The 22,687-nt window shown below is 41.7% G+C and overlaps 1 protein-coding gene across 1 annotated transcript in view; it reads left to right on the forward strand.

Annotated features, from left to right (window-relative positions):
- Positions 1-22,687, forward strand: part of LOC146796252 (uncharacterized) — a 336,329-nt gene that overhangs the window by 244,293 nt on the left and 69,349 nt on the right. Inside the window, exon 8 of the mRNA XM_085631283.1 lies at positions 21,449-21,583. Coding sequence (XP_085487409.1) covers positions 21,449-21,583 — 135 coding nt within the window. The remainder of the gene's footprint in view (positions 1-21,448; positions 21,584-22,687) is intronic.

Below are 22,687 nucleotides of genomic sequence, written 5' to 3' on the forward strand. Positions count from 1 at the left end.
TTGAAATGAAAAAAGCACAGGGAACTCCAATAAGTGTATGGGAGAAAACCTTGGAAGGTCATTATTTTCCACAGCTGTTTCCTACAGGAGAAGGTGGATGGTATAAAGATCCACCTATATCGATTGCAGCTTCAGAATATCGATCAACAAGATTCATCTTCTAAACTTATTACCTGTTCACCCACATTTACAGTTTTGTAATAAATATTGTTCTCTATAAGATATAAGGTAGCCTTTTCAACTTTATTAACACCCACAAAATCTTTCCATATTTTCCGATTTTTTGTTACTATAACATTTACTAGAATGACTACTGCCTCATTTTCCTCTTTCACTCCAGCAATAGTTTCAATATTTTTCTTAAAATCCAAAGGTAAGTACACCACTCTTCCTTCAAACCTCTTTGCAAGTCTGTTGGTGACAGTTTCAATGTTTTAGGCTCCATCCGAATTATAGTTTGAAAAGAATTAACACATTGAATTAGAACAGACTCATTTGTATTCAATTCTGCCAGTTCCTCCGGAATAGCTACTAATTCTAAATTATTATGTACTTCTCTAAAAGACATTTTGTTCTCTTCTAATTTGTCATAACAATATTTAAATATACGTTGATCACTACCTAACTCAAATTGACCTTCCACCAACAAGTAAATTGTAAATTCTACCCACTTACCATTGTTCTCCTTTTCACTTTTCAAATACAAATCAACATTCCTACTTTGACTTTTATAATCAGTACGTCGACAACAAACACAAACATAGTCTCGTATTTCACACCACACTACATTAAACTTTCCAATATCTTCTCAAACTGATCAGTGCTAATCACTTATCCATCTACTCCAACATCTGTAATTGTCAAACTTTCACGTTCTATGAACTGCTCCTCTGAACCAAAATATCGTATTTCAATATCATCACACTTTTTTTGAACAACTAATAAAGAGATATATAAAAGACTTGTACTCAGTTCACTTAAAAATAATGTAGAACTTTTTACATAGTACACTTTCCTCACAAACTTGAACAACATACTGCTAACATCCTCAACTGATAAAAAACACTTTTACAAACTTTTCTTCAAAGACAAGCCAGAGAATGCCCGTACTTCTCAGTATATTTTCTTACGTGACATAGATCTAGTCCTTGTAACAACTTAACGTTCTGTTTAATACTTTCTCTTCAAAGTCACAATGAATAACTTCTGTTTTAAATTGAAAGCACTATCCACTATACTTTCAATATGCTTTTTCTCTTTCAATTCAAAAACATTCCTTTTATATTTGAAGCATTCTTTCATTGAATTCTGAATCGCTCTAGATCGAAAAAGTCTCTGACGATTTTCATGAAACTCCTTTTGTCTCCGAGTAACAGATACTATTTCTTTATCAACTTTCCTTTTCCTGGTATTTGAAATTGAACTCTGCTGCACCTTACTTGAAAAATTCCTATTTTTCCTCTTGTGTGATCCTTTTTTCATCTTGTACTTATAGTAGAACAAAGTTTTTCTGTACTACTCCCATTTTTTCCAAATACAAACTTTTGCCTTTTACACAAACATATATTTTTCTTCTCTTTTCTTTTTTTACTTCTTGGCATTTCCAAATTTTAATCCAAACAAAATAATTCTCTGAAAAAAAATAGATTCAATTATTTTTCACATTTTTCACATTTGTTCACTATGTTAAAATTATAACGTACAATTACAAAACTTCCACTAACGACTTCCACACCCAGTGCTGCAACGTGATTGAACATGACAGAGCAGCACTAACATGACAAGTAGAGCCATAGAACATACAGGAAGTATTTATTTAATTATTTACAAACACCTTTACAATTTATATGTAACTGCACTACCTTGTACTTTTCACCTCTCCGCCACACCCCACCACCCCACACCACTCTCTCTGCAGCCCACCACAGCCAACTTTATAGATAGTATTTTTGAAATGTTTTCATCTATGTACTTAAGATGATATATCAACCAAAAAGCACACACAAAAATTAACATTATTAGCCTACAATTTTATCTACAACTTTCCAAACATTACACTGCCCCCCCTGGTTTTAAGTGCGGGGGGTGTCTGTGGGTGTCTGAGCAACAGCACTTTATTTTAGGTGGCCTCGAAACAGGTCTTTATGGGGTGTCTACTTTCGGGCCTCGCAAACCTCATCCCTTTTTTTTTTCCTTATTGCACTGCAGTGAGACTGTGAGAGCATGCACATTACTCACTACTTAGAAGTGCAGACATCATACCAGGTGACTCGCATTGTAGGAGAAGGGAAATCGATTAAAAAGACACTTTTTCTCTCAGAATTTCCCTTCTCTTTTTGCAACACAGGAGCAACATCAACGTGGGGTAATTAGCAAACACACCACCAGGCGCGCATCGCCCATTGCCCCGGACTCTCTCAAACAGCTTCCCGAGGGCACACACACAGCCGCACCCGAGTACTTCACAGGTTTTCAAAAGATCATTTTTTGGTAAAGAAGACTTTGTTCTTTTTCACCCCATTTTACAGTCCCTACAGCCCCACTCTGCCTATTGCTGAAAAAACTAGGCTCCCCCGAAATTTCACTCTGGTTGCACCTCTTGAAACAACCACAAGCAAGCAACTCCAGCACGAACCTACTCTGACCTTACACATTCTCTTGTTTTAGGGGCTACGAAAACACACGCTTTGCCTGCCTCACTTAGTTCTCACACCCCCTCTTTAATATGAACATAAAGGCTTTCCACTTACTTTTATATTCCTACACTGTACTTCACATGGACATATAGAAATCAAGCTTCTCACCACCCCAAATTACCTCTCTGGTATACTTTCTCAAATGTAAGAAATACAGATATTCAGTATCTGTCAGTCACGGACACTTTTAATCAGTGTACCTATATACAACTCAAAAAAACGTTATATTTCTAAATTAACGTCTTACACTTAAAAGCTCCTTTACATTTCTTTCGCTATATGCCTTTCTTTAAAACACCACCAGAGAAGGATGGTGAAGTATGCTCCACAAAGAGCAACTCAAAGCTTTGTTATTCTTTATAAAATAATATGCCTGTCAATGCTTTTCGCAAACCTTTTCGACCCCTTAACAGATTGGAGGGATGAGTATAATACATCCTATTTAGGATCGGGGGCGGACGATGCCCGAAAATAAGAACGTATAGTTGAATAAAAGGCAAGTGGATGCATGGCCAGATGCATCAATGCATATATATATAGATGGATGTATCAATGTATGAATGGAAGGATAAATGAATATAGAGACCAGTACTTACGATAGACTGGTGGACTGATAGATGCTTAGGACTGGTTATGGGACAGATATATCTATGGATATATAGTCGTATGGCTGCATGAATGACACACTGCTTACAATAGGCGAGTGCGCTCATAGGTGCTTAAGATAAGTGTAGGAACAGATGTATGTATGTATATAAGTAGGAATGTATGCATCAATTAAAAGATGGTTGGATGGTGCAGTGCTTAGGATAGATGAATGCTGGGCTTTAATTGGGCTTCGTCTGAGGACCAGCACTTATTTTCAAGAAGCCTCCAAAAGGGTCTCTATCAGGCTCTATTTTCAGCCCTCGCAAACATAGTTAATTTTTTTTATTGCACTGCAGTGAGAGCATGCACATCGATGTACGCATGCTTATTTGGCTCACTACTGAGAACTGGAGACATCACGCTACGTTACCCACGTTGTAGAAGGAAGGGAAATCCTTTAAAGAATGTTTTTTTCCAAACGTAGGATAATTGGAGAGGATTTTCTAAAGCACACAATGATACTTATCTTGATTTAGACCACAGCCAAGCTTGCATAGCCCACACCCCTTTAATAGCTTTGCCCCCCTTTTTAGAGCACCCCCACTTTCTGAAACACTCATAAGCAAAGCATATTAAAACATGCAAATTTGCGAGTAAAACATATACCATGACATGCTCCCAGTGGTACAACATTAGCTCGACATCTGCAAGTTACTATATTCTGTGTTTTAATCAGAAACATACCCACCTCCCCCACACCCACAACCACCCACGCCCTTCCTTAACCATACAAAATAAAAAAGAAACCCCCATCATTCCTAGTAGCGCCACTATACCCATACACAGGATTAATTTTAACAGAGTGTGCCGGAACACTTATCAACAAAAAGTATTCAAACATGCAAATTCATGGAAAAAACATAAACAATACCATAGCACGGTTCATAAATGGGCCCAGGGAAACTACATTACCTTTACTAACACCACATGCCCACGTTACAAATGTCCGTCTTATAATCAGCAACATACGCACATCCCCCACCCATACCATGCTTAACCTTACGAAATCAAACAACGAGCCCCTGCACTCCCGTTACCGCCACTATAGCCATAGATAGACTTAATGTCAACAGGTGTCTGCCGGAATGCTCATCAGCAAAAGCTATTCAAACTTACAATTTTGCAACTCAAACATACACCATACCACAAGACGGTTTATAAATAGTCACAGTACCACTACACCACCTCAACACCCGCCCTTGCTTAACTTTACGCAATAAAAGAAAGAGCCCAAGCAAACGTAGAAGCACCACTATAGCCATACACAGCCTTAACTTCAACAGATGTCTCCTCGAAAGCTCATCAGCAAACCGTATTAAAACATGCACATTTGCGGGTAAAACATATACCATGCCATAGGGCACTTTATAAGTGCTCCCAGTGGTACTACATCACCTTTAGTAGCTCCACATCTCCACGTTACTATATTCTGTATTTCAAACAGCAACAAACCTACCTCCCCCACACCTACAACCACCCATGCCCTTCCTTAACCATACAAAATAAAAAAGAAACCCCCATCATTCCTAGTAGCGCCACTATACCCATACACAGGATTAATTTTAACAGGTGTGTGCCAGAACACTTATCAACAAAAAGTATTCAAACATGCAAATTCGTGGAAAAAACATAAACAATACCATAGCACGGTTCATAAATGGGCCCAGTGAAACTACATTACCTTTACTAACACCACATGCCCACGTTACAAATGTGCGTCTTATAATCAGCAACATACGCACATCCCCCACCCCCACCCATACCATGCTTAACCTTACGAAATCAAACAACAAGCCCCTGCACTCCGTTACCGCCACTATAGCCATAGATAGACTTAATGTCAACAGGTGTCTGCCCGAAAGCTCATCAGCAAAAGCTATTAAAACTTACAATTTTGCAACTCAAACATACACCATACCACAAGACGGTTTATAAATAGTCACAGTACCACAACACCACCTCAATACCCGCCCTTGCTTAACTTTACGCAATAAAAGAAAGAGCCCAAGCAAACGTAGAAGTGCCACTATAGCCATACACAGCCTTAACTTCAACAGATGTCTCCTGGAAAACTCATCAGCAAACCATATTAAAATATGCAAATTTGTGGGTAAAACATATACCATGCAATAGGGCACTTTCTAAGTGCTCCCAGTGGTACTACATCACCTTTAGTAGCTCCACATCTCCACGTTACTATATTCTGTATTTCAAACAGCAACAAACCTACCTCCCCCACACCCTCCCCCACCCTTGGTTAACAGTATGAAATCAAACAGAAACCCCCCATTCCTAGTAGTGCCACTATACCCATACACATGCTTAATTTTAACATGTGTCTACCGGAACACTTATCAGCAAAAACTATTCAAACATGCAAATTGACGGGTAAAACATAAACCATCCCATAGCACTCTTTATAAATGGGCCCAGTGAAACTACATTACCTTTAGTAACTACACATGCCTACGTTACAAATATCCGTCTTCTAATCAGCAACATATGCACCTCCCCACCCCCACCCATCCCTTGCTTATCCTTACGAAATCAAACAATGAGCCCCAGCACTCCTGTTACCGCCACTATAGCCATACATAGATGTCAACGGGTGTCTGCTGGAACGCTCATCAGCAAAAGCTATTAAAACCTGCAATTTTGTAACTCACACATACACCATACCATAAGACGGTTTATAAATAGTCACAGTATCTGTCACACATTTATAAAACATCTCTTCTAAAGAAGCACTCCCCAACTACTTCTATTCCATAAGAACAGACAATAATTAATACGTTTACTACAATATATTTTAGTATATCTACCTTTTTATTATTCACTAGTCAGAAAGTACAAAAACTATTAACTATACCCAAATGCAAACCAGAAACCATATTCTTATTATATCTCAACTTAGGATCACATGATTCAAACTATGTGTACATATAAAAGGAAGGTATCACTTTTCCTATCTCCATCTCCATCTCCTCTCCATGTAATCTCCAAACACTGTACACGGCCCCACTGTACAACAACCTACCTTGACTTACATTCAAACCTACCTCTCAGTGTCAAAAATAAGACCACAACCTGCCCACATAACATTTCTGCATTTCGTTTTATCGCTTTTAACTTAATAACACATATACATCTCCTACCCCCCACCCCACTATTTCCACAAAAAGTATCAGTTGCAAACGTGCAACATTTTCTTTAACTCCCCAAATGCCTTACAAACTCAAATTAACGCTGTACCTCATTTTCAAAACAATACAGTCCTATAAGGATGGCAAACTACACTTCTTCTCTGTGAAAAATTCCTAAACATATATAAAATACTTATATAACAACAGCTCAAATTTTATGCATATTTCATAACCAATATCAAACACTACACTTTACTAACACTATATTACTTTGAAATAAAAAATACTTTCAAAATTAAAAACATCACCTCAAATACTTAATAAATACTATAAAACACAACACACCTTGTTAATTTCTAACTCACCTTTGTAGTTGTTATCCAGATTTCAAATGACGCACGCATACAATTCTCTCTTTCTCACAAAGTACATGTAAAGCTCCGACTTCATCAAGAGTGAAACCAGGAATGGCACAATTTCTCTGCCGCTCCACACATAAATAGATGTAAAGAACAAATCAGAATACTTCATTCCTTCAACGACATTCCAAAACTTACGTCCATTGGTTAATTTTGAATTTTCCTTCCGAAAAGCTACTTATTATTCCATGCCACATACAGGTCACAAGTTCAAACTATTTTATCACCACCCTTTTTGAACCTTCTATGACATCTGCAGGTTAAAAGTTCATCTTTTTTTTTTTAACCTAACTATATACTTTTGCAACATTTTATCGAACATTTAATGGCATGTGCACGTTAAAAGTTCACAATAGGGGTCAGTAGTTCATCAGCTTTATTCCCAATTCCAGCAGCACCTCACCTTATGCCCCCAGCGCCATCAGACCCGTAGGAGTCAGTGCTTTCCACTTTCCAAATACCAAATTCATTTCATACACACAAATTAACCTTTGCACTCCCTATATAGCACCCCTAAGCACCATACACAAGTTACAACGTTCGAAACAAAAGTTCCTCCAAGTAGCTATAACTACATGCTGACACTACTTGCACAGATGTGGCACTATGGCCAGAGCACATGACTTCACAGCATATGACACACAGTTTGAGCTCACGCTTTTATCCCCGAGTCCGGCAGCAGCTCAGCTTAGCAGCATGACACTCTACACACTACCTCACATATTTTCCATACCCCAGAACTTTCAGACCAGTACGGGTCAGTAGTTCGTCCTAGTAGTTATAAACACATGCTGACACTACTTCCACAGCTGTACTGCAGCGGCCATGGCACATGACTTCACAGCATAACGCACATAATTTAGACTCACGCTCTAATCCCTAAGTCCCGCACCACCTCACCTTAGCAGCATCACACTTTAGGCAATACCTCACTTAATTTTCATAGCCTAGCACTTTCACACCGGCAGGTATGATTAGTTCACTTCGTACCCCCTCTATAGCACACCTAAACACCCCACAGAGGTTACAGTGCTCCTACCCTCCTATTTCCCACTTTTTTCACCCTTTTTTCCCCTTACTTGCTTCAACGGAATCACAAAATGGCGGCCAACACTTCCTCCTTCCATGAGACTCTAGACAATACCTGACATATTTTCTGTACCCAGGACTTTCACACCACTACGGGTCAGTAGTTCATCCTAGTAGGTAAAAACTAGGCCTAGTATAAACACATGCTGACACTACTTCCACAACTGTACTGCAGCGGCCAGGGCCAATGACTTCACAGCATAAGACACACAGGGGCCAATTCCAATCCTGGAAAAAGGCTGTACGAATCGTTGTACGGAGCGTTTTATCCGTGCGACTCGTACCCGGTAAACTTTCGGTACAACCTAGGAAGTACGATTCGTACAGAAAGCCTATTTCCGTACGTTTCGTACAAAAGACCATACGGGTCAAAAAAACCAACGATTCTGATCCGGAACAGCTTGTATGCGACGTCCGGACGCATTCAAGCAGCGGTTTCCATCCCAGCAAGTACGATTCGTCCCTACCTCACTCCGTACGGTACTTTTTTAATGGGAGCCAAACACAGCCGGAGTCCTACGTGAACTGCTATGCAACGGAGCCCCGGTACGCGACGTACATGCCAAGAACCCCATCGTACGTGTCATCCTGGTCCTCCTAGCCTACGAAATGGTGCACCGGACCCGACGCACACGCCGCAGAAGGTGAGAACAACACCCAGGGGCCAGGGGGGGTGAGGGGCAGGAAACATACCCCATACCCAAAGCCAAACCTATACTATGGAGCCCATACATTACCACCAGGGACTGGTCACTGGCGTGGCCAGCAACCCCTGCGTACTGCAACAACGAAAGTGGATGTGTACGGTGCGTTGCACACGTACCCCTACGGTACCATTAGAATAGTGATACGGACCCTACACACGCAATGAATGCGTGGGTACGGTGCGTACACCGACATTGCGTATGTACGGCGTGTACAACAACATTGGTGCGTACAACAACATTGCGTATGTACGGTGCGTACACCGACATTGCGTATGTACGGTGCGTACATACGCGATGTTGTTGTAAGTTGCGTACATATGCACGGGGGCCTGTACGACTCGTACCCGGGAACAACTTTTCCCGGGATAAGTGTCGTACGAAGTTCGCTTCGTAGCGGGTAAAGTCATTCCCCGTGTATGGGACGTTTTCCATACAATTCATAAATCGGAAAGCCAGTCCAGATCGTACTTGTACGGTCGGACTGTAATTTTAGGCTTCATACGGAAAAGTGTCCGGGTCCGTCTCGTACAACTTTTCCAGGTCTGATTCATACCGATAGGGCAGATCCGTATGTATTTTTCCCATACGAATCGTACCTCATGGGTCCGACGGGACTTGTACGATTCGTACGGAAAAAGTTACGAATACAGGTCGTACAGAATTGGCCCCATAGTGTGGTCTCACGCTTTAATCCCCGAGTCGTGCACAAGCTCACCTTAGAAACATCACACACTAGCCAGTACCTCACTTAATTTTCATAGCCTAGGACTTTCACACCGGTAGGTATGATTAGTTCACTTCGCACCCCCTCTATAGCACACCCTAAACACCCAACAAAGGTTACAGTGCTCCTACCCTCCTCTTTCCCACATTTTTTGCCCTTTTTCCCCTTACTCACTTCAGCAGAATCACAAAATGGTGACCAACACTTCCTAGTTGCAAACGCTCGCAGCGCTTGCAGCCAATCAGCAGCAAGCTCGTGCTCATAACGCCTCAGCCAATCAGATGGCAGAATTCCCAAATATCGATATCTGTAAATTTCAATATTTCTCAAAAACTACTGAACGGATTTACACCAAATAAACAAAAGCGCGCTTTCTAGACCAAGACCCTTCTCCCTGCCAAATTTGGGGTAATTCCATTCACCCGTTCGACCTGTAGCCTTGTCCAAAGTTTCCTATGGAAATTAACATTGAAAAAACACGTTTTGGGACCCCCTTTTTTCTCCTCCCCCCTTAACAAATCACCCCCAAACTTTCAACATAGGAGCTGATCTCAACGAAGAATTAGTTTTGAAAATTTCACGAAGATTCATCAATCGGTGTTAAAGTTATTGCGAATAGAATGTTGCCATTTTCCTTTAGTAACTAGGTCCTAACTATAACTACCTACTGGCGACCGCCATAGGTAATATATATATATATATATATATATATATATATATATATATATATATATATATATATATATATATATATATATATATATATATATATATATATATATATTCACTGAAAAAACCATAGGTTTCAGGCACGTTATAGCTAGGAATTAGCATTTAAAAAACCTTAAAAATTCACTGAAAAAACCATAGGTTTCAGGGGCGTTATAGTTAGCTGGACTTTTCACTCGTACAAAACCATAGAAATTCCCCCGTTATAGTTAGTTCAGCTAACTATAACTTGCGCGCCCGTAATGCACTACTGATGACGTCACATATTACATCACTCATGAGATGGTCAGTGACATCACTCATGACATCACTGATGACATCTCAAATGACATCACTGATGCCATCACTGATGTCATCATCCAGTGAATGTGTGTTTTTCTGAAAATTACATATGTTTCATATATGTATATCTCAAGGTCGATGGAAGAATAAATGGGTATATAAGTGTCTAAATGGATGATTTGTTTTTGAAAAATTGATTGTATAACTGACTGATTAAGTGTATCTTAGTGAATACATGGCTTAGTGAGTAATGTTTAAATATGTAAATATCTGTATCAGTCTCTCACTTTGTGTATAAGTGGCTGCATGGGTTGGTGAGTAGCTACATGAGTGTCTATATAGGTTATTAGTTGGTTTTTGAGTATCAGTATAAGTGTCTGATGTCTGTATGGTTCGGTGGGGGGTATTACGTAGTGCATAGGTGCATGAATGAGTGACTCACTGTTTCTATGTGTTGAAGACAGCATGTGTGCAGGACTGTATGGGTGGATGAGTGTGTGCATGGGTGTGTTAGTGAGTGAATGACTGTCTCAATAGTGTCTCTATGAGTAACTACATATGTTTTAAACTAGTATATGTGACTATTGGTGTATATAAGTGAGTATATGTGAGAGTGAGAGATTGAAAGAGTTCCTGTATGAATAAGTATGTGTTTCTATAAGTGATTGTTTAAAAGACTAAGTATGTGTAAGTTTCTGTAGAAGTAAGTGTGGTGGTGTGTTTATAACTGTATATGCAGGTAAACGGATGCTTGATTCTTTATTAGCATGAGTGACTATGTGTGTGAGTAACTTTATGGATGAGTGGCGTTATGTAACAGGATGTATAGGTGTATGAGTACATATGATGAGTGAGTACATGTATGAGTGACTGTATAGGACTGTTGGTGAATGAGTGGATGTGGATGTGGATCTTACAATTACTGAGTAGGTTGTTGTAACTGGTATTGGTATGTCCGTTGTTTTGAAAATTTTAATTTCTATTTTTGAATGTGTGTATCAAAGGTTATATTAGGGGGAGAGGAGATCTGCCACTCTATCAAAAGGATGATGTCATCAGTGATGTCATGAGTGATGTCATGAGTGATGTCACTGACCATTTCATGAGTGATGTAATATGTGACGTCATCAGCAGTGCATTGCGGGCGCGCGAGTTATAGTTAGCTGAACTAACTATAACAGGGGAATTTCTATGGTTTTGTACGAGTGAAAAGTCCAGCTAACTACAACGCCTCTGAAACCTATGGTTTTTTCAGTGAATTTCTAAGGTTTTTTAAATGCTAATTCCTAGCTATAACGTGCCTGAAACCTATGTTTTTTTCAGTGAATTTCAAAGGTTTTTTAAATGCTAATTTCTAGCTATGCCTACAGAGATAGGACATGTGAAGAAAGAAGGAAAAACGCACAGAAAGAAAAAAAAGAAATGCAGAAAGAAGCAACAGAAGTCCTCAAAGACCAAGAAAAGTGCAGGAAGAAGTATAACGTGCAGAAAGAACAAACAGAAGAGCAGAAACAAGCCTTGTTGCAAAATCATCCTGTACCCTCAACTTTTTCAGACGGATACTGGTGGTAACTGAGTCTGACTAACCAGTCCTAGAGCCAGTGCTATGTTAAAAGACACTCAGAATACAGTGAAACCACCTACATACACTAGGGCACACTATGCGTTGGGGTCCCCCTGTGATTAACATGACCTCCTCTGTAAGCCCCTAGTATATAATAGGGCAGGGGATTAAAACTACCTCTTAAAATGCACCACTGGGCGTGTTTGAACACGTCACCTCATGCCCCGTCCCCTCCCTTCCCCACTGTGTAGACACGCCCTGTAGCCATTTTAAGTTGGGAGATTAAGTCCCCTTGAATCCTGAGGGTCCCTAGGGTCCAACTAGACCACTAGGTACCTCGAGTAAGTGCCACAGAGCTGCGTTGCAGAGAGGTGTAAAAAGTGGTATGGCCTGCACCACCTCTCTGCAACGCAGAGCAGTGGTGCTTACTGGAAGCACCTGGTGGGCTAGTTGGACCCCAGGGTCCCTCAGGATTGAAAGGGAATTATTTCCCCAACTTAAAAACGCGCCACAGGGCGTGTTTGCACACGTCACCTCAGGCCCCGTCCCCTCCCTTCACCACTGTGTAAACGCGCCCTGTGGCCGTTCTGAGTTGAGAGATTAAGTCCACTTGAATCCTAAGGGTCCCTAGGGTCAAACTAGCCCACTAGGTACCTCCAGTAAGCGCCACAGAGCTGCGTTGCATGGAGGTGTAAAAAGGGGCGTGGCCTCAGAACACCTGTCTGCAACGCAGCTCCCTGGCGCATACTGGAGATACCTGTTGGGCTAGTTGGCCCTCAGGGACCCTCAGTATTGAAGGGAAATTAATTCCTCAACTTACAACTGGCCAGGGGGCGCGTTTGCAGAGTGCTGAAAGGAGGGGGCGTGGCCTCCGGCGCAATGCCGGTCTTTTATTTATTTATTTTTTTAGAAAGAAGGCTGTGTGGCCCCCTTTCTTTTTCTAATTTATTAGACCTGGGGACCCCATCACCCAGGGCCTGCACCCTAATTTTTTTTGTTGAAAAAAATTTATTTGGCCCTCCCAAGGCCTTAATCGGCCCCAGGGACCCCAACTCCCGGGTCATGGCCTATTTTTTTATTTTTATTCTTTAGGAGGGGGGCTGTGTTGCCCCCCTCCTCAGGCCACTTATGGCCCCGGGGACCCCATCCCCCGGGCCGGCCTTTGATTTTTATTATTTAAAAAAAATATATATTTATAGAAACACCTAGGACATGCTGGACAAACCGTATGTACCTATCACCATGACGATTTGCGTGATATTCATTAAAAGGCGACTATGCATACAATGAATCCACGTAGAATGTATTCACACCGCTAGTGAAGCTCTGACATGTCTGACACCCTACCGTGCCTAATCCCGGCGCCCCTGCTGGTGGGTACTCTCCAAGTAGACACCCTTGTCGTTTATTTATACAAACATGGGTAGCTATTGACGGGCACATTTAATACACATGCACACCAAGCCCTTCAAAGGGAATTCGACAAAAATTCGACCAAACTATGCAAGAAACCCCCTCACGGTTAATAAAACACACATCCACCGCCGGATGTGTAATACTTTTTATTTTACTCTCTGGAAAGGAGACAACCCTCACTTGAGAGTCACAGCGTGCTCCTGGCTGAGCCCAATGCTGTGTTACACCCACCAGTGCCCGCCGAGTGCCACACACCTCTGTGTTGTATTCCACCAGCTAGTGCGTATGCTATCACACTCTCTAGCCCATGTGCACTGTAACACCACCCCATGAATATGTCATGCCACACTTGCCTTCGCACGGGTTATATTGCCCCATCTAACGTGCCTTCCTCAATGCCTATGTTAAAAGCACAGCGCTATGCCATACATATTATAATCTGGGATCCATATCTTTGTCACAGTGCATATGCAATGTTACACTACACAGCACATATTACATATTACAACTTTAGAGACTTCTTAGGTTATACAACACTGCCCTGTGCATATTACACTCCAAGGCGCATATCACATAGCAAGCGCTAGTGCCTGTGCTATCTCGCGCTCTCCATTGAATCTGTCATTGCGCACAATGTATTGCATATTATATTTCAAGGCCCGGTCCATCTTATATCACACTTTTTGGTGCATAGTTTATACCATATACTATATCTAGTTTTCATTTTCAATCGTGCTCTCAGGACTATGTTCTATATAACACTGCGTCCACCTACCCTTTTCACAGGCATTACATTTTGCGATGGGGGGTGGAGGGTCAGGGGATGTTTCTGCCAAGTGAGCCCAGAGTCACAGTCCCAAACGTCATCTTCTTCCTGAATAAAAGTGAGATTACGCTGCATACTTGTTCATATTTTAAGTAGTCGCACAGACACACATTTTAAAAACAATAAAGTTCCTAATAGCCACCTTCTATGAACAGTTAGCTTGCTGCCCCATCCACCTCCTCCCTATCCTCTGTTGTCTGAATCCATGGACTAGCCTCCTCCCTCCTGCCATGCATGGTCTGATGTGCAGCCACTGCCCTCCATTCAGCATGATGTACCAGTCCACTCCTCCTGCCCTCCATTGCCCAATTCTATGGCCCATCATTGACCTCCTGCTTAGCCTCTGTGCTTAGCTTGCTGCCCCTATTCTCCTTCCCCCTGCCCTCCGATTTCTTTGTGCATGCCCCTGCTCCATCCTTTTTGACCACCATGTTCCATGGACCTGCCACTCCTATCTACTCTGAGTGTTCTGTTGAGCTCCCCTCCCACCTGCCTAGCATTGTCAGATGACTGTAACCTGTCCCTGCCACCTCCACCCTGCCTGTCCACACGCCATGCCCCTATCCCCTTCCTCCTGTCCTCCATTGTCCATTTTACTGCCACACCCTTCTGCCCTCCCTGGTCTGTTGTGCTGCAACTGCTCCTCCTGCCTGCCCCGCGCGGTCTGTTGTGAGGCCCCTTCCCCTGAACTCTCTTGTCTGTGCCCAGGTCCTGACCCTCCTTTCTATCCTGCATGGTCTTCTGTGCTGCCATGGCCCCTCCCACCTTCCCTGTGTGGTCAGCTAGCTGCTCCTGACCCCCTCCCACCTTCCCTCCATGGTCTGTGTGTATGCCATCATAGTCTCACTGTTGCTCTCCATGGTGTTTCTTGTTTCTAGTGCCCATCCTGCCTGACCTCCATGGTCATCTTGCTGCTCCTGCCCTGCCCCCTTGCCCCCAGCCCTCTGTTTCCATGTGCAGACCCCTATTCCCTCCCTCCTGGCTTGTCGGTTCCATTGTAATGCCCCTGATCCATCCCTCCTGCCCTTTATGGTCTGTTAGGCTGCAGCTTTCTCTCCTGTCTGTCCATTATGGTCAGCTAGCTACCATTGCCTCTTTCCCCTCTGTTGTCTGTTGTCCATGTGCATGGTCCTGTCCCCTCCTTATTGCTTTCTATGGATTGTTGTGCTGCACTCCCGTCCCACATGCCCTGTGTGGTGTATTGTGCTGCTGCAAACCCTGATGCCTGCCCTGTAGGGTCAGTTTGGTGCACCTCTCAATGTCCCTCCTGTCCTCTGTTATCCGAGTCCATATCCCTACCCCAATTCCTCCTGCCTACCATGATCCAATATACCATACTTGCGAACATTTTGAACTTGGTAAGAGGGAGATTTTGAAATAAAACTGGGGTATTGATTTTCCCCTTTGAGTTACATTAAAAAAGAGAAGATTGTAGACAGGAAACAGATCAAGTAAAGCCCATTTGAGCTTAAAAACATTGGACGTTTCCTGGCTCAAACGGGTCTGTTGGCATGTATGGTTGTATGACCGCTGCCTCTTCCTTCTGCCCACAATGGTCTATTATATTGCCACAGCCTCTCTTGCCAGTCCTGTATTGTTGGTTTGTTGCTCCTGCCCCCCTTTCCACTGCCCTCCATAGTCTGTTGTGCTGCCACTGCCCTTCCTGCCTGCCTAGTGTGGTCAAATTGTTGCCTCTGCACTCTCCTACCTGCCTTCAATTTTCAGAGTCCGTGCCCCTGACCTCTGCCTCTCAACAGTATCCCAATGAACAACTAGATTGCTAACATTCTATATTTATTACAAAAGTGTGGAACGCCTGACGTCATCTTGATGTAATCAAAACTGTAATGCCTAGAGCATTTCCTTTAGAAATTACATATATGAGAGGGTCTTATTTGCATCAAAATTATGGTTAGTGCTCTAAAAAACTAAAATGAGGAAATATTTTCTGAGTTTTCAAATAGCGACAAAGAACTTTTAAATTATTTGTAATTTTAGTTTTTTTATCCAGTTGACCACTTGATTAAATGTTGCATCCAAGGGGAGAGGGTGTGGTGTTACTTCCAGAGCTGCAGACTTTGCAACTGGGGAACCAGGTTGGAGTTTCTGCTTCAGCTCAACATTCTGTGATTCTGGTCAAATCACTTAATCTCCCCATGTCTACAACCAAAATGAATTTGATCTTGTGTGATGTAACCGATGCTCATGTAAAGCACTCCAATACCTGACAAGTCTGCACTATATAAAACTGCAAATACACAAAAAAGTTTTGCACACTTCTGTCATTGGGCACATTTGGGCTACATCTGGGTGATATTTGGGCTACATTTGGGCTCTTTTGTCTCTGGTGGCCATTTTAGGAGATTTATTTGTTATGAAGTTTCCTAATTTCCTCATTTACTGCAGTCTCCTCAGTAGGAAATGCTTTCAGTTTTTTACTTTGATTCCATCAAGAAGACATTCAGATGTGTCACACATTTTCCATACATTTTCCATAAATTCTGAATGTTAGCACTCTAGTTGCTCATTAGATCACTGTAGTAAAGCTACTGCTCACCAGGCAAGTCTGCTGCTGGTATTCAAAGTGCATGTTTCAGTCTGCATGTCAGAATTCTTTTATGAAATAAAAGAGGATTTCAGAAGTCAAAATGTGCCCTAGTTTTTCTTTATGCAGCACTAATCATAATTTATATGGCAAAATGAACCCCCTCATTTTGTTCCTTTGTAAATTAAATGTTTTAAGTGTTACCACTTTATTCCAATCAAGATGGCTTCAGGTGTGCCATACTTTTGTCATAAGTAAGACTGTTAGCGCTCTAGTTGTTCTTTAGAGCACTCTGGTAAGCTGCAGTAGAACACAAAGGAATCAACTGACAGTCTCTGCCCTTGTTGGATGTACATGTTTTACTGAGAATGTCAGACTTCATTCTTACATGACTGAGAAACATAATGTGAATTTACAGAAAATATGCTCTCAGTTTAGCTTATAGATCACCTTCCTAACCTCTGTGGGAAAAGCATGAGAAAATAGTTTTCTCTCAAACATGGTTCATGATATCACAGCAGAAGGCTTTTTCACATGGTAAAATCACCTTAGAACACACCACAATTCCTAAAATGAGTATGGTACCATCAACAAATGATTTATAATGTAACTAAAGTCTTAAAACCTTCTATTAACTGCAATGCTTTTTAATGAGGTGCTATCATGTATATTGGTCCCAAGATGGCTGCCAACACTTCTTGGATGAAGTACTGACAGCCAATCAGATCTCACGATGAGATGTGTCGTTAGGCTCCGCCCAGATATGTATGTGATTTTACTTTTGATTTTCTCAGGAACTACTGAACAGATTGACACCATATATGCAAAAGGCACATCCCTGACCTGAGGACTACCTCTCTGCCAAATTTCAAGTAATTCTGTTCAGCCGTTCGGGCTGTACCTTGGACTAAAGGTCCCTATGGAAAATTGCATGGGAAAACACGTTTTGGGACCCCCTTTTTTCTCAGCCCCCGCTTGACGAATCCCCCCGAGACTTTCAGGGTAGGAGCGGAGCGGAGCGCCCCCCCTATTTTGAAAATTTCACGAGGATTCGTCAACCGGCGCCAAAGTTATTCCAAATAGAATGTTGCGGATTTCCTATGGAAACACGGTCCTAACTATAACTATCTACTGGCGACCGCCAGTAGATAATATATATTCCACCAAAAACACGCACCATTAAGCTACGTGTGACAGGCCACACCATCGTGCTTTTCAAATTCTTTATTTTCAGGCAGGGAACAGCATGACGCGTTTCGAGGTTAGCACCTCTTAATCATATGCCACAGATCAGCGGTGGGTTCGTTAGCTTTTAAAAAACGTAACTTAGACATCGAGGAAGGACTAATGTCAATGTGTTTGTTTTAATGAGGCAGTCCGTTTATGCACATTTTCTTTATATATATATCCTTTCACAAAGCAGGAATGGTGAGTATTATTTCATGTTCATTTGCAAAATAATTCCTATGTAGGTCAGATATTACTTCCTTTTATCTATATTTCCACTCCTGCATATTCATGTTACAATCCGCCATTCCTAGGACCACAATGCCCATAATGCCTCAGATAATGTCTCACACTGCTTGGTTTCTCCGATGATGCTTTTGGCAAAACTTCACCTCATTCAAACTGTGTCCCAACAATGCATAGATTGCCTTTACTCGGATTAGTGCCATATTTTGGCTGCATACAAATGGTCACAGAAGAAAGGGAAATTCAGCTACCACCCCTTTTTCTCTACAATTCGTTACTTGCCTTTAAGTCAGTATTGAGCAGCACGTCGTGCTTAGGGAAATCCCTTCGGCAAACCCTGGCTGATTGCAAGTTCATCTCCCAGGTGAGGTGGGCCTCTCATTGTGGCCCTTCCATTCATCCAGTTCCACGACAAGTATCTCAGCCGGCGGGCATTCCTTTTAGCAAAATCCAAACGTAGTTCCTGACAAAGAGGAGCTGCCACAGCCTTTCGGGTCAAGGCTTGTCTCAGGTGTGTCAGACACCTCCAAAATTTCACCAAAAACACGTACCATTAAGCTACGTGTGACAGGCCACACCATCATGCTTTTCAAATTCTTTATTTTCAGGCAGGGAACAGCATGACGCGTTTCGAGGGTAGCACCTCTTAATCATATGCCACAGATCAGCGGGGGGTTCGTTAGCTTTTAAAAAACGTCACTTAGACAAAATATTTGTTATAGTTAAAAATCCATATTTTTAACAATATTTTTGGTATCAATATATGTGGTTTTACTAGGTAATTATAGGGAGTCGATATTTTTGTGATAAATATTTAATATCAGATATTTTTGTGTTTTGATATTGTTTTGACCGATATTAGGACAGTGATCCATCTGATGCCCACTGACACCTGAGGGCATAGAGACATATCTCCTCCTCTTTTCCCTGGCAGACCCCACAAGCACTGTGGTTTCGGTGCTACTGCCTCTTCCATGGCAGTTGCACCTCCTGCAGGCTCCTTCACTCTTGCAGTTAGCAGACTGATTGCTAGGCACTGATTTCTAGGCACCTCGGGTCACAGGAACTACTTTTTTCAGCAAGGCAGGATTTAAAGAGACCTGTTCACCCCTAGGTAGCTGGTTGTCATGCAAATACTAGTCTTGGTTGCAAGGCAGTGTTCTGAGTACCCTTAGGAGCATTCTCATCCTTGATATGGAGAACTTGGAACTGGAACAATTTGGTCAGTAGGTTATCATGTATTTACAGTCAAAGCAGACAGGAGCTGCATATTCATTGTTTGCATTCTAAGAACAGAATTTGGCTAACTCTCCTTCCAAGTTTACTCAGCAGGCTGTTCTCCATACACAGCTTTTGTGTAGAGTGATGTACCTCTTAGGGGCAGTATCAACAGCCCTAAAAGGGCACAATGAGGTGTTTGCTTTCTGAACCTAGGTGTCGAAAGCCACACTGAAGATTGAAGGAGATGCGACCTAAACTCCAGAACTGCAGATCTTGGAACTGGGAAATTTCTTTGAAACAGGTTCTCAGCTGAGCATCAGTTCAGATTCTTGTGATTGTGAGCTAATCACTTAGAGGCTGATTCAAATATAGGCATACAGAGTAATTATCATCACCATAGCAGAGAATTTTACTCCCGCCATGGTAAGCGTACTCCATTGAGCTGTCAGAGGTGTGTTTAGGCAGCCCCTTGATCTCCCCTTGCCTTAAAAAACATGAATGAATCTGACCAGGTGTAATGTAATCTGTTTTCATGCAAAGCACTCTAATGCCTTTGGGCAATGTTTGCGCTGTATAAAGCTGCAAAAAGAGAAACAAAATGGCATGTCTCACCTAAGAGGCCATTTTCACCTTGAACAGCAGGACCTGCAGACCCTGCCATCTACCCCATCTGCTAACAAATGGCAGTGCAACGGAAAGACTTATCAGTAGCTTCTCTCACAAACAGTTTAATTACATATCTTAAAATGCCTTGTCTTCTTTCTCCCTTCTCCCCTCTATCCAGCTTCAGAATTGTCAGTAATACACTTCCACTATATGGGAAAGCAACTCCATTTCCATCTTGTACACAAGACCAGGACTAGGCCATCAAACATGGAGCCCAATGCATCTATGACTCACAATGCATGTAACACATAGGTCACATACACAACATGTCAAACACTTATTTGGGATGTTAGTACTGAGATGTAGGTAAGCACAGAGAAGCAGAACTTTATGTGAGTGAGTCAGTAGGTCTCCACTCCAGAGAGAGAGCTAAAATGTCTGCTCATAACTTTGGGCTCACCAACAATGGTATTTTTGCACCACCACTCTTTGTGCTAAACCCAGGACATGGATATTTTATTATACCAACATTTAAAAGAGGGCAAGCTTGATGTTCCTATCTAGATACAGGAGAGGCCCAGGACCATATTCAGTCTGGGGGAAGACCTAGGCATCTACACACTTACTAGATCAGTGTGCGCCTAGGGCGCAATATCAAAAACAAGATATCAGATATACCCAATCGTTCATTGAAGGCAGGGGTACACACTTTTCTCCCTGTAGGGGCCATTTCCTCTCTACCAAGGGAACCATATGACACTATTCTAGGATTTAATATGGAAGAGTAGAAAGAGATGAATGTTGCAAATGGAGATTGCTGTTTCAATTGCTTCATTGCCCTAAGTGGTGAGATTGCTATAAACTGGAGGCAACAACGTGGTCCAACATTCTCCATATGGACGGCAAGTTTGTGGATTCTAAGGTTCTTCACAGACTGTCTTGGCATTTAATCAAGGAGAGGTATAGTTTTTTGACAATTTGATACATCTAGATTTGTACTCTCACAAAATAGTATTACAAGGATGGGCACAGAACAACAGAGCATGATTCTGATATTCCATTTATAATTTGGATGGTTATGGGCGGGTAAACGAGGTGGAAAGAATAGTTAGGAAAGTGTTCCAACGTGGAATGGTAGACAGAAGTCTACAGAGCAAAATAAAGGAAGGGGGGAAAAGATACTGATTTCCCTTGATTGAAGGGCACAACGTTCGAAGGAAAACTACCTTTGTCTACTGCCAACATTGACTTTGTAGTTGGATGTTTGTTTTTTAATAAAACAAAATTGTGGTTTAGATAAAAGAAAAATAGAAAGCCAGATTATTTTATTCATGGACTGTATTGTATTCATAATTTTCAGACTGATCAAGAAGAAAACGCATTGCCCCATGCTGTGAAATATCTAGTGAAGACTGTTATTGAAGGTGTTGAAAATGAGGCTCAATCAACAACGCCTTCACCTACGAACACCATAGAATCATCAGAACTGTGCATAGTAAGAACAACTACATTTTTTGATGTTTTTAAATTGCTTTTGCTACTTATTCTTGCAAATCTGTATTTAACATGCTTGCTTTTCTACTTAACATTTGAGTATCTATATTTCTTTTATTTCCTCTCTCATATGGGATTTTTGGAAATTACCACATTTTGTGTGGAGTACCCCAGATTTTTGCCTCAGCTGTTTTGGTTAGAGAACTCTGCACATTTTCCTCCTGCTAACTCTCAGTGAAGTGCTTGTGTTCCCCCTTTTAACATACTGAAATTGGGATTCACCTGATTTGAATAATCACCATACCTATAAGTCCCTGGCATGTGGTACAGGTTTTTCCCATGGCCTTTAAGTTTATTGTCACTAGTGGGTTGCAGAGACCCTTGTGCCACCCATTGCAGCGACACAGAACACCTGTTACCAGGTCTACCATGGCAGCCTGATTGTGCAGTTTTAGACTGTGAATTCGACCTGTTAAAAAAACAGTTGTGACAGGTCAAAAACTTCCTTTTAACTATTAATAAGTCATTTGTAACTAGGCCTTATTGCCCATAAGGCAGGGTGCATTGTTTTTAAAAGTAGGGCATGTAAAAGATTAATCTTATACATGCCCTTGCAGTGAAATAGCCACAAAAGTTATTTTCAATGTAGTAAGGCTAGCTGTCCCCTAGGAAAACACTGGGTTACATTATTACATTTAATATTGCTAATTTCGGTTCACAAGCAGCTTGAAAAAGAACTCAAGGACTTTTTTTTAATATTTATTTAAAATCCAATAAAATGGGAAAATCTCATTTTGTATGACTACTAGGTACTCTTAGAAACGTATCATTTTCCTGACTAAAATCTCTTGAGAACTTTCAGCAAGATCAACTGTCACCAGGCAGATGAATGGCTCCTCTCTCATGAGGTGTGAATTGGTCCCAGGAAAGGGACCAAAGGCCCTGGTTATGGGGTGTTGTTGTCCATCCCTTGCAGGAATGGCCCAGTGGCTGTGCTTGGGAACATTATTAATTTCAAAGAGGCCTACCATGTCAAAGGGAGATGGAGTGAACACCTGGCCTCCTTTTTTTTTTTTTTTTTTTGAAACCGTTTATTGCAGGTTGT

The sequence above is a fragment of the Triturus cristatus genome, chromosome 10 (assembly GCF_964204655.1).
Source record: "Triturus cristatus chromosome 10, aTriCri1.1, whole genome shotgun sequence".
Taxonomy (NCBI): Eukaryota; Metazoa; Chordata; class Amphibia; order Caudata; family Salamandridae; genus Triturus; species Triturus cristatus.